The sequence below is a fragment of the Accipiter gentilis genome, chromosome Z (genome assembly GCF_929443795.1).
Source record: "Accipiter gentilis chromosome Z, bAccGen1.1, whole genome shotgun sequence".
Taxonomy (NCBI): domain Eukaryota; kingdom Metazoa; phylum Chordata; class Aves; order Accipitriformes; family Accipitridae; genus Astur; species Astur gentilis.
In genome coordinates, this window is record NC_064919.1 from 65877802 (window position 1) to 65895090 (window position 17289).

The following is a 17289-nucleotide window of genomic DNA, read 5'->3' on the forward strand; positions in this document are numbered from 1 at the left end:
ACAGACAAATTGTAACAATTCTTCTAACAAACCTCCCTACACCAAGGTAAAAAGCAGGAGACAATGAGTTATCAAACAACTTCTGCAGACAGATGCTGGCAGCTGGGTACAGGGGAGGTTTTGCATTCAGAAGTGCAAGAGCCACAGCAGCCTCTGCCACTGAAGCCAAAGGAGGAGGAGGGAACAGTTAGGCAAACAGAAGGAAAGTTTCAGAAACAATCAATCCCCAAAGGGTCAGTAAAGAAAAAGGCTCAGATTTCTAACAGCATCTGGTAAGATTATCAAAAGCATGTAGCTGTCTTCAAATAGCTAATACCCTCTGGAAAAAAACCAAAACAAACCCGTCTTAATAGCATGATTATCCCTTAGTGAAGCAAACAAAGTTCACTTCAACTTTGAAGGTGGAAGATCAGAACTGAGAAGGAAAACCTCAAAATGGAAAAGAGCCTTCTCTCTCCCCTCCTACCTGCAAGGTATGAAAGACAAAGGCACATAGAAAGGAGCAGCTTTACCCTGTCATTCCTGCAGGTGTCCAGGTAACTAGTAAATAATTAAAACTCAAAGTGAGCCTCTCATTTGCAAATAATTATTTCAATTGTGACCATCTGGGCTCAAACTGTTCAGTAACAATCATGAAGTATCCCTGGTGATATGCCTTTGATGAAAAAAAGCAAAGAATTAAGATACTGAACAGCAGCAATTTTAAGTAGCTCAGGTACAGCCAAGAATTAACTGGAATTAATTAATCATCCAACTCTGGTGAGTTTCTCTGTTATGACAGCTAGAAGTGAGATAGAAGGAACTCAAGAAAGCAAGAAATTTTTCATAATAGAAGTAAAGCAATTGGTGATAAAAATGAAATCCCACCTCTTCAGATAGAGATATACATTGATATTCTCTAACTCCTCTTCAAATACAATTTAAGCATTACAATCTAAGTTTCTTTTTTTCTCTGACACAATTCAAACGGGAATTATCTTTCTCCCATGAAGGAATATTTCTGCTCAGTCTTGCTGCTTTCTTAACTCCTTCTGCTTGTACAGTTGAATGGACAGTCAAGAAATGGTAATAGGAAGGGGAGAAGTTTATAGGTAAACAGTATCAAGACAAGCAGCTCCTGATACTGAATTATACTGCTGGTGAATTATACTGCTGGATTAATAGACACTTCTCATTAATATACATTACTAAGTTCCTTCAGACCTCTCAGTTTATGACAAAGCCTTGTGAACCAAAAAGCCAGTAATGGTACCAAGAAAGTGGTACTATCTAGGACTACATATACCATGTTATGAATCACGGAAGTGTTACTCTGACGATAAAACCGTAAGTAAATTATTAAAAAAATAACATAAAGCGTTACCAAAGTTAGTTTAATAGCCACAACAGAAACTTATTTATTTTTTTAACCCAAGTTATTTTGAGCTTTCAGTAGGCTCTTCCTTACAAGATGGAAGACTAGAGTTCTCTCCTTTTTTTTTTGAAAGGGAAATTGGACATAAAAAATCTCGCTTCTGGTTATTTAAAAGCCTTGTAAAAATTCTTGTAGTTGTGCAACTATTTCTGTATCCACGGTTTCCATAAGTGCCTGAAAACCTTGTTCTCCAAGTAATTCCTGCTGTGCCTTTAGCTTCTCATAGATGAACTGCTGCAATGACACAGTGTGTACAGGGTCCTTCAGTGCAAGCTGTGGAAACATGTAAGAGAAAAATATATAATAATGCACTAAAAATACTCTGCGACTTACTCATCTCTTTTATATCCTCAGCTCAAGAAAGAAATCTGCTTTTCTTTGTACTTAGTTTAGAAACAAGAGGAAAAGCTCCTGTAAAGCAAAGATCAAATTAATTACTATCAAAAGCAAGTATCAGTTTAAAACCATTTGAAACAGTCTCAAATCATGGACCCAGCCTGCTGTAAGATTTCACCCTTCTAGAAGATAAAACAATTTCAAAGCTGTTTGTTAATTACTGCTGAATGAGCTTCCCATAACTCTTAAGACACATCAGATGTTACCATGATAAGCACTTTAGAGATGGCATGAACTATGGTCAGTTATATTTTATTAGTAAGGAAACAAAACACTGGAAAAGTTGAACTAGTTTAGATTATATGACAAACAACAGCTAAAATAAATGCATAAAGTCCAAATGTGTAAAGAATACATACTTCTTCAGTAGTAGTACCTGTACAACCTCATTAGTCCAACTGGGTTATACAATTTTCTTTTGGGCAGGGAAGGACAGAGAATTTGTGATTATTTTCCACACGTTAACTGCTTCTTAATGAAAGCAAAAAGAGGTAAACAAAGTGGCTACATTGACATGACCTATTCTTAATTTCAGTATCACAAGACAAGTGTGGGAAGGCTAAGGACACGGACAGTTATGCAGCATTTGTCCCTCTGTCCATCAGGCTGGATGAAACAGGATGGGACATGGGGACACCTGGAGCTTGCCACATCCGAAGAAGTACGATGTTGAAATAAATGGGCAATTACCGCAGACCTGATCTGTTCATCTTAGTATCAGAAACACACTACTATTTGTGCTGGAGGGTCAGGAAACAGAATATAATGCTAGATCTCAAAGCCCACTGAAATAGGAGACTTCTGAGCTTGTAATACCCTACTATTTCCAAAAATAAGGCATATTAAACTTGCACAACTACTCTTTTGGCATGATACAAAAAAAGAAATACTTCAATTTTAAGATGGATTGGAAGACATTAAACCTTAAGATAATTTACTTATTTATTAAATAACGTTATGCCTAAATGAGGGGGAAATACAGATTGAAACAGCCACATAAATATGAGACAGAATAAAACATCCGAAAACACTGCAATTGCCACAAAAGAGAAGTTAGTCTTATTTCTTATGAAGCACCCCAGTGACAAAGTAGGCTGCTTTTTAGCCTTTTCCATTAGTGCTTTCAAGCTCTTCTTTCTTATTGTGGTCACCCCACCTTTCATATTGTAAACGTCTTAATCGTTCCCTCAGTGTTCCTAATATTGGCTTTTTAGCCTTAGATCCTTCACCATCCAACTATCCAGCTATTTTACATTTCAAAGGTAAAATACAATCTTTTTGTTACTTAATCCTAGCATTACACTCTTTTGAAAAGGGGAGTAATTGCAATAATAGTTTAGTGTTCTGTATTAATTCTTCTTAATAAATGTGGTCACTAGAATACAAACAGATTTCTAAAAATTTCTAAACTACAGCTACTCTAATCAAGATTTGCCAAGGTCAGTGAAATCCTATTGTAACAGCATAAGCACAACCTACAGAGTAAAAAAACCCAACTGTCTTGCCAAGCAAAGAACCTACTAGTTTCTGAACAATATGCCTTTGTTAACCAACAACTTTAATTTGGGACATATAACACATTTCTCCTTAGTTTGTTTCAGTAAATTCATAGGTCTAAACAGTCATGTATAGAATTACTGTAGGGAATTCTGCACAGAAAACAGGTATTAAAATTGCCTTAGACAAGTGTTCTCCTCCCAGTGACCCTGACACAGCAGCAACTAGATGAATGGCTACAAAGATGATGGTGACTACAAAGTCACCTTGGGAAGCACGGCCAAAAAGTCATTCTTTAACAACCTTTTAACCCACAAACCAATTAATCTACATATTTAGTTAACCATATGATTTATGTAACCCTATAATAAACTCTTGTTAAAGCACTCAGAACGGGAAGTCAGAACAATTTGCTTAAAAACATCAGCTTCAGGTAATTTTTCTTTCCATTCTACTGTCGTGGTTTCAGCCCGGCCGGTAACAAAGGACCACGCAGCCGCTCGCTCACTCCTCCGCCCCCCTCCGGTGGGATGGGGAGGAGACGGAGGAGAGAAAAAAAAGAAAAAGAAACTGGAACCTCGAGGGTTGAGATAAAGGCAGTTTACTGGGACAAACACAAAGAGATTACAACAACAACGGCACTAATGAAAAAAAGTATACAAAAAGAGTGATGCACAGTGGCACTGCTCACCACCCGGGACCCGACGCTCCGCCACTTCCCCCACCGAAAACAGAGAGCACCCCCCGGCCCGCTCCCCATTTATATACTGGGCAGGATGTCACACGGTATGGAATAGCTCCTTGGCTAGTTCAGGTCAGCTGCCCCGGCTATGCCCCCACCTCCCAGGTTCCTGTAAAAGTTAACTCTATCCCAGCTGAACCCAGGACATTATCCACCCCTTATTCTATACCATCTACATCATGCCCAGATCTTACATTTTTTTTCCAATCAACCACTACAACTTTCCTTGTCTTATATATAAGTATATGGACTCCACCCCCTGACCTCGCACACACACACACGGTGTTCCTTTAGCCTATGGGCTATCCCTCTAATGTGTCCATCGATTTTGGGGCTCTATCTGTTGTAACAGTCCTTCAGGATAAGAGAGAGATGGTGTGAGATGTTGGGTTGTTGTACGCTGCCTCTGGAACTTGTGGCTAGTACATTTGGTGCAACTCATGCCCTTGGTCTGCAGGTCGAAGATGTTGATCTTGAGGAAATCACTGGGTGCCAGTTCAAGTTCTATCGCTGCTGTACTTGGCTCAGTTTCAAAAGTCCATCCTGTAGTCATTTGGATAATTCTCACAATAATACCCTTGATATGGCATACAGACACTATAGATACAATGACATGCATTGGCAGGTTATTTAGCAGTTAAATATCATACAGCCCAATTCACTGGCTATTCTCTCCCAAAATCAAATCTCCCTGAGGTACACATCGAATTTCCCTGTACTTCTGCATCATCCACCAGGTGTACCCAGGTCCTTGAGCAAAAACAACCCCTTGAATGGGTTTGCTTCTGCTTGAGGGAGGACTAACCCAGACTGTCTTTCCTAACATACTCCTCATGCGCACTACAGGGACTTTATCCCCTTCTACAGTATGTGGAACTCTTGGTTGGGCGGGGCCAGCCCGATTGGCGGATCCTCTAGTATTAACTAACCAGGTGGCTTTTGTTAAATGTGTATCTCAATGCTTGAAAGTTCCACCCCCCATCGCTCTCAATGTAGTTTTCAGCAGTCCATTGTACCGTTCAATTTTTCCGGAGGCTGGTGCGTGATAAGGGATGTGATACACTCACTCAGTGCCATGTTCTTTGGCCCAGGTGTCTACGAGGTTGTTTCGGAAGCGAGTCCCGTTGTCTGACTCGATTCTTTCTGGGGTGCCGTGTTGCCATAAAATTTTCTCTTCAAGGCCCAGGATAGTGTTCTGGGCAGTGGCATGGGACACAGGGTAGGTTTCCAGCCACCCAGTGGTTGCTTCCACCATTGTAAGCACATGGCACTTGCCTTGGCGTGTTCGTGGGAGTGTGATATAGTCAATCTGCCAGGCCTCCCACTGTTTATATTTCAGCCATCGCCCTCCATGCGACAGGGGTTTTTGCCGCTTGGCTTGCTTAATTGCAGCACATGTTTCACATTCATGGATGACCTGTGCGATAGTGTCCATAGTCAAGTCCACCCCTCGATCTCGAGCCCATCTATATGTTGCATCTCTTCCCTGATGGCCTGAGGTATCGTGGGCCCACTGAGCCATAAATAGCTCACCCCTATGTTGCCAGTCCAGGTCCACCTGAGACACTTCAATCCTGGCGGCCTGATCTGCCTGGTGGTTGTTTTGATGTTCTTCAGTGGCTCGACTCTTGGGTACATGAGCATCTACGTGACGTACTTTTACCACTAGCTTCTCTATCCGAACAGCGATATCTTGCCACAGTGCGGCAGCCCAGATGGGTTTACCTCTGCGCTAATTGCCCTTCTTCCATTGCTGTAGCCACCCCCATAGGGCATTTGCCACCATCCATGAGTCAGTATAGAGATAGAGCACTGGCCACTTTTCTCTTTCAGCAATGTCTAACGCTAGCTGGATGGCTTTCACCTCTGCAAACTGACTCGATTCACCTTCTCCTTCAGCAGTTTCTGCGACTAGTCGTGTAGGACTCCATACAGCAGCCTTCCACCTTCGATGTGTTCCCACAATGCGACAGGACCCATCAGTGAACAGGGCATATTGCCTCTCATTTTCTGGCAGTTTATTATACAGTGGGGCTTCTTCAGCCCGTGTCACCTCTTTCTCTGGCGACATTCCAAAATCTTTGCCTTCTGGCCAGTCCGTGATCACTTCTAACATTCCTGGGCGACTGGGGTTTCCTATGCGAGCTCGCTGTGTGATCAGTGCGATCCACTTACTCCATGTGGTGTCAGTCGCGTGATGCGTAGAGGAAACTTTCCCTTTGAACATCCAGCCCAGCACTGGCAGTCGGGGTGCTAAGAAGAGCTGTGTTTCAGTACCAACCACTTCTGAGGCAGATCGAACTCCTTCATATGCTGCCAAGATCTCTTTTTCAGTTGGAGTATAGCGAGCCTCGGATCCTCGATATCCCCGACTCCAAAACCCCAGAGGTCGGCCACGGGTCTCCCCAGGTGCTTTCTGCCAAAGGCTCCAGGTAGGGCCATTCTCCCCAGCTGCAGTGTAGAGCATATTTTTAATATCTTGTCCTGTCCGGACTGGCCCAAGAGCTACTGCGTGAACAATCTCCTGCTTAATCTGTTCAAAGGCTTGTCGTTGCTCAGGCCCCCATTTAAAATCGTTCTTCTTCCGAGTAACTTGGAAGAGAGGGCTTACAATTTGACTGTAATTTGGAATATGCATTCTCCAAAAACCCACAACACCTAAGAAAGCCTGTGTTTCCTTTTTATTAGTCGGTGAGGACATAGCTGCTATTTTGTTGATGACGTCCACAGGGATCTGACGACGCCCATCTTGCCATTTTACTCCTAAGAACTGGATCTCCTGCGCAGGTCCCTTGACCTTACTTTCTTTTATGGCAAAACCAGCCTTCAAAAGGATTTGGATTATTTTCTTCCCTTTCTCAAAAACTTCTTCTGCTGTGTTGCCCCATACGATGATGTCATCAATATATTGCAGGTGCTCTGGAGCTTCACCTTTTTCTAGTGCAGCCTGGATCAGTCCATGACAAATGGTGGGGCTGTGTTTCCACCCCTGGGGCAGTCGATTCCAGGTGTACTGGACGCCCCTCCAAGTGAAAGCAAACTGAGGCCTGCACTCCGCTGCCAAAGGAATGGAGAAAAATGCATTAGCAATGTCAATTCTGGCATACCACTTAGCTGCCTTTGATTCCAGTTCATATTGAAGCTCTAACATATCTGGCACAGCAGCGCTCAGCGGTGGCGTGACTTCATTCAGCCCACGATAATCTACTGTTAGTCGCCATTCCCCACTGGATTTCTGCACAGGCCATATGGGACTATTAAAGGGTGAGTGAGTCTTGCTGATCACTCCTTGGCTCTCCAGTTGGCAAATCAGCTTATGGATTGGCATCAGGGAGTCTCGGTTGGTGCGATATTGTCGCCGGTGCACCGTCGTGGTAGCAATTGGCACCTGTTGTTCTTCAACCTTCAGCAACCCCACAACCGAAGGGTCTTGGGAGAGACCCGGCAGGGTAGACAGCTGTTCAATCTCCTCCGTCTCCAATGCAGCTATACCAAAGGCCCAACGGTACCCTTTTGGGTCCTTGAAATACCCCCTCCTGAGATAATCTATACCAAGGATGCACAGGGCCTCTGGGCCAGTCGCAATGGGGTGTTTATGCCACTCATTCCCGGTTAGACTCATTTCAGCTTCCAATACGGTTAGCTCTTGGGATCCCCCTGTCACACCAGAGATACAGATGGATTCTGCCCCTTTATAACTAGATGGCATTAGGGTACATTGTGCACCAGTGTCCACTAGAGCCTCATATTCCTGTGGGTCTGATGTGCCAGGCCATCGAATCCACACTGTCCAGTAGACTCGGTTGTCCCTCTCCTCCACCTGGCTGGAGGCAGGGCCCCTCTAATCCTGGTTAGAATATCCATTACTCACTTTCTGCACACGTAAATCAGAAGTCCCTTCAAGGGGATCAGAAATGAGATCAGCCCATCTACTGCGTCTGGGGGACTGCTCACGGGAAACTGGAGCAGCAGTTTTCCAAGAAGAATTCTCTTTTCTGGTTGCTTTTTCTCGCAACTCCTGTACCCGTGCATCCAAGACTGAAGTGGGTTTTCCATCCCACTTCCTCATGTCCTCTCCATGGTCACGCAGGTAAAACCACAGGTTAGCCCGTCGAGTGTACTTTCTCTCTCCTCTCTCTTGGGCAGAGGAACGCTTACTCCCAATAACTGCGATGCGGGCCTGTACAGGTGAGGAGGACAGATCCACTTTGAACTGCTGGAACTCTCGGGACAACTCCTCTACAGCTGAGACACAGGCCCGTAGGGAGGAAGAGAGACTCCCTTCGTATTGCCGGAGTTGGACAGCCAATTCATCCACCATTTGTCCATAGCCTTCTCTCCAGGACATTACTGCCAATGAGTTGGCATAGGTTGGTGGTGCACTTCGTAGAAACTTCTGCCACATGGGTTGTGTGCATTGGACTTCATCTGGATCTGTGGGTGACTGCGCATTTTCTGGATCATTGTAAATCACCTCCAGCACGGCCAATTCTCTCAGGTACTGGATACCTCTCTCCATGGTGGTCCACTTGCCTTGGTGACATGTAACTTCATCCCTGAAGGGGTATCTTTACACCTAAAAGAAGTTGCCTCCAGAGGCTGAGGACTTGTGTTTTTCTCCCAATCGCCTTGTCGATGCCCCCTTCCCTAGACAGAGATCCCAACTGCTTGGCTTACTTACCCTCTAATTCCACACTACTAGCCCCGCTATCCCAGCATCGGAGCAGCCAGGTAACAATGTGCTCACCTGGGTGGCGGCTAAAATCTTTTCGCATGTCACGCAACTCACTCATGGATAGAGATCGGGTAATTATTTCAGGTTCTGCCTCTACCTCCTGTTCTCGCGATGACCCTGGTTCATCTTCATCTCTCGCTAAGCAAACTGATTTCTTTGTGTGTTTCTTTTTCTGTACAGGGGCGACTGATACTGGCACAGGCTGGTTCTCTGGTTCAGCTGCAGTGTCTGTCACCGGGGTAGGGGTAGTCATGGTACCTGTTGTCGTGGTAGGGGCAGCCACGGTGCTTGTTGTCGGGGTAGGGGCAGCCATGGTGTCTGTTGTCAGGGTTTGGGTAGCCACGGTACATGTTGTCCTGTTTTCCATCTTTTCCCCCTTTTCCCCCCGAGGGTGCTGCATAATATCAAGCAGTGTTTGGTAGATACTGGCCAGGGCCCAGCACAGTGCAGCGAGTTGTATGTCTTTGGAATAGCCACAGCATTTTTCTTTCAAATATTCTGTCACTTCATAAGGGTTCTGTAGTTGTTCGGGAGTGAACTTCCAAGTCACTGGCGGTGAGAAGTTCTCTAGATACTTGCCCATATGCTCCCACATGCCGTGCCACCCATGAATATCCAGCTTTGGGGGAGATCTCTGAGTGGTACTCTTAAAGAGCCTTTTTGTAGCCCTAAAGAAGACCTGAAACATATTCAGGAGGCATAGCACTAACAGCACACTGGCTTGCGCATCCCAAGGATATTCAAAATTCTCAAAAGCTGTTGTAATTAGTCGGAAGGAGAAAAGGGAGGTGAACGGACGGGGGGAGGTATCCCCCCCTAATTTCCCCATGGATTGGGTGTAATTACCAATAAAATCCGACAGAAGGCGCCCAAAGTATGGAAATATTATCACTGCCTCATACAGATACCAGCTTAACCTCATGACCAGTGATGTAATCATTTCATAAGTCGACATTGCCCAGTACAGCAAAATGATAATCCCAATCACTCTACCAGAGATGAGATACGCAACTACAGGCAATACATAGAGCATATAAGAGCTTACAAAACGCCACCATGTAAACAAATGAAACAACATTGTGACTAACATCTATATATCTAAGAAATGCGTTTGGCAAATTTGTTTCAACACGCTCTGGCCAGATCTGTCGTTATCTCAACCCTTCTGCCCCACGTTGGGCGCCAAAAAGGACTGTCGTGGTTTCAGCCCGGCCGGTAACAAAGGACCAGGCAGCCGCTCGCTCACTCCTCCGCCCCCCTCCGGTGGGATGGGGAGGAGACGGAGGAGAGAAAAAAAGAAAAAGAAACTGGAACCTCGAGGGTTGAGATAAAGGCAGTTTACTGGGACAAACACAAAAGAGATTACAACAACAACAACGGCACTAATGAAAAAAAAAAAGTATACAAAACGAGTGATGCACAGTGGCACTGCTCACCACCCGGGACCCGACGCTCCGCCACTTCCCCCACCGAAAACAGAGAGCACCCCCCGGCCCGCTCCCCAGTTATATACTGGGCAGGATGTCACACGGTATGGAATAGCTCCTTGGCTAGTTCAGGTCAGCTGCCCCGGCTATGCCCCCACCTCCCAGGTTCCTGTAAAAATTAACTCTATCCCAGCTGAACCCAGGACATCTACCAAGACAAATTCATCTAACCAGCAATTTCATATTACAAATTTTATTCTCCTCATACCTAAAAAAACCGCAAAACCAAACAAATGAAAAAGAAATAAAGAAAACCAGACTTAAGTCCATGGTAAATAAACCTGTCATTTCTCATATGTCCATGCTCACTAATAAGCCTCAAGTTAAGCCCAATTTTTTTCCCAATTTTACCAAGCTACTAGAATACCAGTGTGTGTGCAATGCTGTTCTAGCACCCCAACGGTGGTTTTCAAATTATGAACAGAAGTGCTGCATTGTTTTGAAAATAAAGGGTTTGAATCCTTGCTCGTATGCAAAGCTTGCTGGAACTTCAAGTCTGAGTTATCTCTGTCATCTCTTATAATAGAGAGGCTCTCTTGCATCTCTTAGAGGTGCTAACCCTCTAGCACCTGCCTCATGGCAGGTGGCGATGGGTTTCCAAATAATCCTCTGAATCATCTCTGCAATATTACTGAGAAGTAATTAATCTCGAAAAAACAACCAAAGTGAAGAAGATGACAAAACTTAGTACATTACAGAATTCAAAGTTAATACTTTTTTATTCCTAATGGAGCTGCCAGATTTGCTCAATGCTGGGAATTACAGGAATAGGCTATCATATGCACTGCAACTTTGGTATGTAATTACTATGATTCTAGAAGTATTGTGATTCCACATTTTCTTTCTCATAAAACTTCAGTGAAGCTGTTTATATGTAGTCTTTACATTACAAAGGAAAGTAACTGACACACTTCTGCTGCCTATTTACCAACATACGTTCTATCAGGACAAGCAAGAAATTGTATGAAACTGTGGTGGGTCAACCCTGGCTGGATGCCAGGTACCCACTAAAGCCCCTCTATCACTCCCCTCCTCAGCTGGACAGGGGAGGGAAAAGCTTGTGTGTTGAGATAAGGACAAGGAGAGATCACTCACAAATTACTATCACAGGCAGAACAGACTCAGCTTGGGGAAATTAGCTTAATTTATTACCAATCAAATCAGAGTAGGGTAATGAGAAATAAAAACCAAATCCTATAACCACCTTGCCCCACCCCTCCCTCCTTCCCAGGCTCAACTCCACTCCCAATTTTCTCTACCTCCTCCCCACCAGCAGTGCAGGGGGACGAGGAATGGGGGTTGTGGTCAGTTCATCACACATTGTCTCTGCCGCTCCTTCCTCCTCAGGGGGAGGACTCCTCACTCTTCCCCTGCTCCAGCGTGGGGTCCCTCCCATGGGAGAGAGTCCTCCACGAACTTCTCCAACGTGGGTCCTTCCCATGGGCTGCAGTTCTTCACAAACTGCTCCAGCGTGGGTCCTTTCCACGGTGTGCAGTCCTTCAGGAGCACACTGCTCCAGCGTGGGTCCCCCATGGGGTCACAAGTCCTGCCAGAAAACCTGCTCCAGCATGGGCTCCTCTCTCCACAGATCCACAGGTCCTGCCAGGAGCCTGCTCCAGCGCAGGGTTCCCACGGGGTCACAGCCTCCTTCGGGCACCCACCTGCTCCGGCGTGGGGTCCCCCACGGGCTGCAGGGGGACAGCCTGCCTCACCATGGTCTTCCCCACGGGCTGCAGGGGAATCTCTGCTCTGGCGCCTGGAGCATCTCCTCCTCCTCCTCCTCCTCCTTCTTCTTCACTGACCTGGGGGTCTGCAGGGCCTTTTCTCTCACATATTCTCACTCCTCTCTCCCAGCTGCTGTTGCACAGCAGTTTTCACTCTTTCTTAAATATGTGATCCCAGAGGCACTACCACCATCGCTGATGGGCTCGGCCTTGGCCAGCAGCTAGTCCATCTTAGAGCCGGCTGGCATTGGCTCTGTCAGACCCAGGGGGAGCTTCTAACAGCTTCTCACAGAAGCCACCCGTGCAGCCCCCCTGTTACCAAACCCTTGCCATGCAAACCCTATACAAAAACGCTGCTTAGTTTATTGCAACAAGCATAAAGCTATCCCTCACAGTTCAAAGCTGCAGCACTGTAAGCCAGTAGGGACTTTTGTAGAATGACTAATGCTTGCTGCTAGAAGCAGCATCCAGTGCCTGTGAGCCAAATGAGACTTTAGAGTCTTCAGAGTTAAATAAACAGTTAATACACGTATTTGCTTTCATTCAGTTAGTCATGTCAAAAATATTTTGAGTAAATTAAAGAGATTCCTGTAACAACAACAAATTTGCTTTCCTTTCACTCTACATTTTTGGAACTTGTATTCAGAACTAACAAAACAAATTAAATAGCTTGGTATAATTAGTTTGTCAACAATATTAGACAATCAGCTGCAGTCTTAGCTGAGTAAGCAAGCAAAATCCTAAGTTTAGAATAACAGTAAGCACTGTTCTTTACTCACTGTATTTTCGTTATGACAAAATTAAAATAGTATGTGGTTTAAGACAGGACCCATAAGATGTTTTCAGATTATTCTATTTGGTTTTTGGAGGAAAAATCACCCTCTTGAAAATTGAGTCTCAAGCTTGCTAAGCGCTGAGCATCCAACATCAGTCCAGCACGGAACACAACCATATCAATATTAAGACTGGCTACTTAGTCTGTAAACACTGGGTCAGGGACCATACTTTTGAATGTAAGTATGTATGCTGAGTTCCTAGGTGTGTGGCCAGAGGGTTTTTTTAATTGAAATGCTCCTGATTCTGATAAGAGCAAAACACACCTACTTTCCAGTTTTAAAAAAAAACAAACTTGAGAAAATTGAAACAGCTTCTTAGTCAAAACAGCCACAGACAGGAAGCAGAAGTTTGGCAAGGAAACACACACCATTGAAATGTGCGTTACACTGCTCAGTGAAAACCTGATTTGACTAGCTTTTGAATGTAGTTACTTTATAAATTGATCTTGAAACTGGACACATGTGCCTATCTTGGGGCTGGACTCACAAAGCTAATCTTCCACCTCACTGGTTGTGAACAGCAGTTTCAATCAGAAAAATGATACAGAGGTTTTACAAAACAACCATTTCCCATCCCTCCAAACTCCGCTTGCCAGCATCAATGGCATTCTGCAGAATTATCAGTTGTTTGAACCAATGTTTGTTAGGTGGATCTTTCCTCAATATTTTTAGACAACAGTCAAAAAAATTACACTGTTTTCAGTAAACAGTTATATATTGTTCTGTACTAAAACAGTGATCTAATCACTCACTACAAGCAATAATACAAGCCAAAGGAATGGCATTATAATGCAACAACAGGTAACTGTGTTGGTGATATCTGAATTAAATTATTGAAAAGTTTTCCAGGACTTGAGAGATTCTCTTCAGTGTCTTAAACTGAAGAGGGAGCAAGAATGTGGGACAAAAAATTATACATATTTACCATGATGGTTAGTATCTTGTAACTGTGAGCCTCTGGGAAAGACTGGAAAAATAATTTAAAGGAGGGAGTGTATCCTTTACTTTTAATAGTGATTATGAAATGGGAGCCAGACGATAGGAAAGGCTCCTAATATCAAAGCTTTTTAACAGATTTCAGTGGGACTCGCATTATATCTGTGGCTAAGTTGTAGATTAAATGTATAAGGACAAATTATATGCCAAACAATGAAGTGAAAGTATTACTTTTAGTAAACCACATTATTACATAACACTTGATAATTTTGCTTATTACACTAACTCATTTCTTTATTTTCCTGAAGATATAAAGTCACAATTCATCTAGTTTCTGCCCATACTGTGGTTAAAAAAAAAAAACAAACTCCCAAGCCTTCTATGGTTACATATAAGCATCATCTAAAAGATGTACCAGCATGGATAATTCAGGTTTAAATAAGATAGATTTTTTACTGGAAAATACTTCACTTTTCCTCTCCACAGTTTCAAATGTGACTTGAAAATGCTTAACTCCCTTTTTGAACAATGATTCTGGAGTTCTTAAAAACATATATTAAGGGCATATATAAGTCACCTAAGGTGACGACACTATGTGCAATGCAAGGTCATGAATCACTCTCCACCTGTTTACATTTTCCTCAATATATTTGCTATGAGACTAAAATACAGCAGTATCTGGAAATGTCAATTACATAAAATTATCATAAACTTATAAAGCACTGTTCTAGCTAAAACTCTCTTTAGTAATTATGAGCTTTGCATAATAATAAAGAGAGGTACCAATGACATGATAAAGGGATAGATCAAAGAAAAATATCTAGACCCTCCACAAACATCAGGAAGTGATACTTAGCATGGACCATGACAGTTTATCTTTTTTCTTATATTAATGGCCTTAAAAGTTGCAAAGCATTATTATTTTCAAAGAGAGAATCCCATTTGTCTTTTCATTATTCTTTTATGAGGTTTAAACTCTAAGCCCTGATACAAGCTGCTGATTAAGCAATTAAATATATAAAAGAAACCTCTTGCAGGAATGAAAGCGGGACAGGAGACTAGAAACTTTCTTAAATCAATTGCAGATTCCTCTTAAGTTATTCTTGATTTTCCTCTTCTCACTTCAAATATTTGTTCCCACTTTTATTTCACCACAGGTATCTGCTACTGCAGTTGTTCTAAATGTCACATGAATTGAGTGTGTGCACTGACGCTCCTACAGAGAGGAAGAAACTTCCAGTACAGGTAGGTAGGAGTGGACTCAGGTGATGTTTTGTTTTTAATCCAGTTTTTCAAATCAAATGCTTGCTGTACTTTCAAAGCCACGATTAAAAATCCGGATTATTATTTGACACTTCTACTACTAGTGACCTATCCAAATGACCTGTATCATTTTGAAATAAACAGCCATGAGAAGTGGCAAGTCTCAGTTTCTGCACCATCCACAAAAATTTATACTTAGCAATTTCAGATGGGATTCAGAATGAATTTGTAGACATTTATAACAACTACTTTGCTCACTTAAACATCTGTGAGAAATTGCATAGAAAGGAATAAGAATACAGAGAATACTAAAGTTAGCTGAAAAAATGACAGCATAGAAGGCTAGAGTCTGAAATATTTCAGGTATAATCAGCTAAATATGGGAATGAGAAGAGTGAAAGACAGCTATTCTTACAAAAGACGATTGAAAGGAGAAAACCAAAGGATTTTCATAATGCTTAGGAATCTAGAAAACACAGTAACTGTGGAAATAGTTATGTTTAGATTATGAGATCCAAAATGAAAATGAAGCTTCAATGTTCATGTATGACAATTTATTCTGTGCAAACCTTCCAAGGAAACAGAGGCTGCAAAGGTGTTTAAGCTGAATGCTAAAAACCAGTTGAGGAACAAATCACAAGCAGTTCCTTAGAGAAAAAAAGGGAAGTGACATGCAAGGGAAGATACATTTCCTATGTAAATCAAAACCTGCCCTGTCATGTCCTTATCAGTTCTGGCTCCTCCTTAGCAAAGCACAGCCATTTCTCTTTATTCAAATGGCCATTGACTCCATATTGCATGTGACCCCAGAACAGCTCCCTCAGAATGACTGTTCATCAACACTGTACTGGTTTGTACAGCATTGTACTATTTAGGAGGGAAGAATGATACAGGTCATAAAACAATGTGCCCTACTTTTTATTTTGCCTGATATATCCGCATTGAAGATAGTCCACAGCAAATTAACAAGTCTAAATTCCTAAATACATATCCAAACTATTAAAGTCAACCTCTAACTGAAAAATTAAGAGAATTTCTGCAAGAAAGTTACTAAAACTTTAGCCAGCCAGCCAGAAATAAAATTTGAGTATATTCAAAGAAAACTAAGAAAATGAAAGGACTGTAGATTTAAATTCACTTTATGGTTTTTAAATCTGATTAACAAACCGAACATATCTATCTATCAATAGGGAGAGAGATACATTGATCCCTATTGATAAAGATACATAGGTATCTATCTATATATGTCAAGACATTATCTAAAACTGCTTATAAATATTATCATCCTGCAATAAACACCTGGAATTTAATTTAAGCCCACAAGCTGGAAGATAATTTAACCAAATTTAACAGAGTCTAGAGATGCTTTTAAGTGTAACTGAATTATAGAACTATCTAATACATTTTTAAGGACCACAGAAAATAATATTTCCATGTTTTGTTTAAATCTGAAATTGCAAGACTCTAGGAATTTCTATTAAGGCCTTACTAATAGAAAAAGAATACGCAAACGTTTTTGAGTAATTTTCTTGTTTTTAAAAAGATGCCATATATTGATTAGTATTTAAAAGAAAAGCCTACTAACAAACCAAAAGCAAGCGGTGGCTTAACCTCCTCCCCCCCCCCCCCCAAATCAGAACAAACTATCAAAAGCCACCCAAATTCTTGTCCACTCTTACAAGAAGAAATAAAGTACCAAAGGACTGTCTGCAAGTATTCTTTTGGATAGATGTCATCATTTAAAGCAAATGTGCGACAGGGCTACACACATCTACTCAATTACCCAATTCCACATTTTGCAATTACTCAATGCCAAGCAGTTCAGACTATTTCCACAGCATTTGTACACTGTAGTTTTCCGAGTGAGGAACAAATTTCCCTGAACTCTTACAAAAATAAATTAAATTATGAAACATTGACAGATTAGGTTGGACGAAAAATAGCATGGTACCTAATCCAGATATCTTCATCTAAATCAATACTCCTTAATAAGAGTTCTTTACATTGGAAAAAGGTTCTGTGCAAGCACATGGATCAACAGCTGTTCAGGTGAGACACATAATCCAATATAGTAAAGATTGTTTTAAATATGAGAAATTTGGCCTGCCATGTCATTTCGGTAACTTTTAGCTCCCTGTGTTTTTCAATAAACCTTTTTTACAGTGTCTGAGTATTATAGTGTCCAGATTTGTGAACAGATGATGTTTATTTTGGCAACATTTTCCAAGACGCAAAAGGAAAGCAGAAGCAGAAGCGTTG

At 42.3% G+C, this 17289-nt stretch overlaps 1 protein-coding gene across 2 annotated transcripts in view; it reads right to left on the bottom strand.

Moving 5' to 3' along the window:
- Positions 1-1363: 1363 nt before the first annotated feature.
- IPO11 (importin 11) overlaps positions 1364-17289 on the bottom strand; it is a 114969-nt gene continuing 99043 nt past the window's right edge. For both annotated transcript variants that reach the window (XM_049795341.1, XM_049795342.1), the window contains one exon: positions 1364-1687. In XM_049795341.1, the coding sequence (XP_049651298.1) occupies positions 1523-1687 (165 nt within the window). In that variant the 3' untranslated portion in view covers positions 1364-1522. The remainder of the gene's footprint in view (positions 1688-17289) is intronic.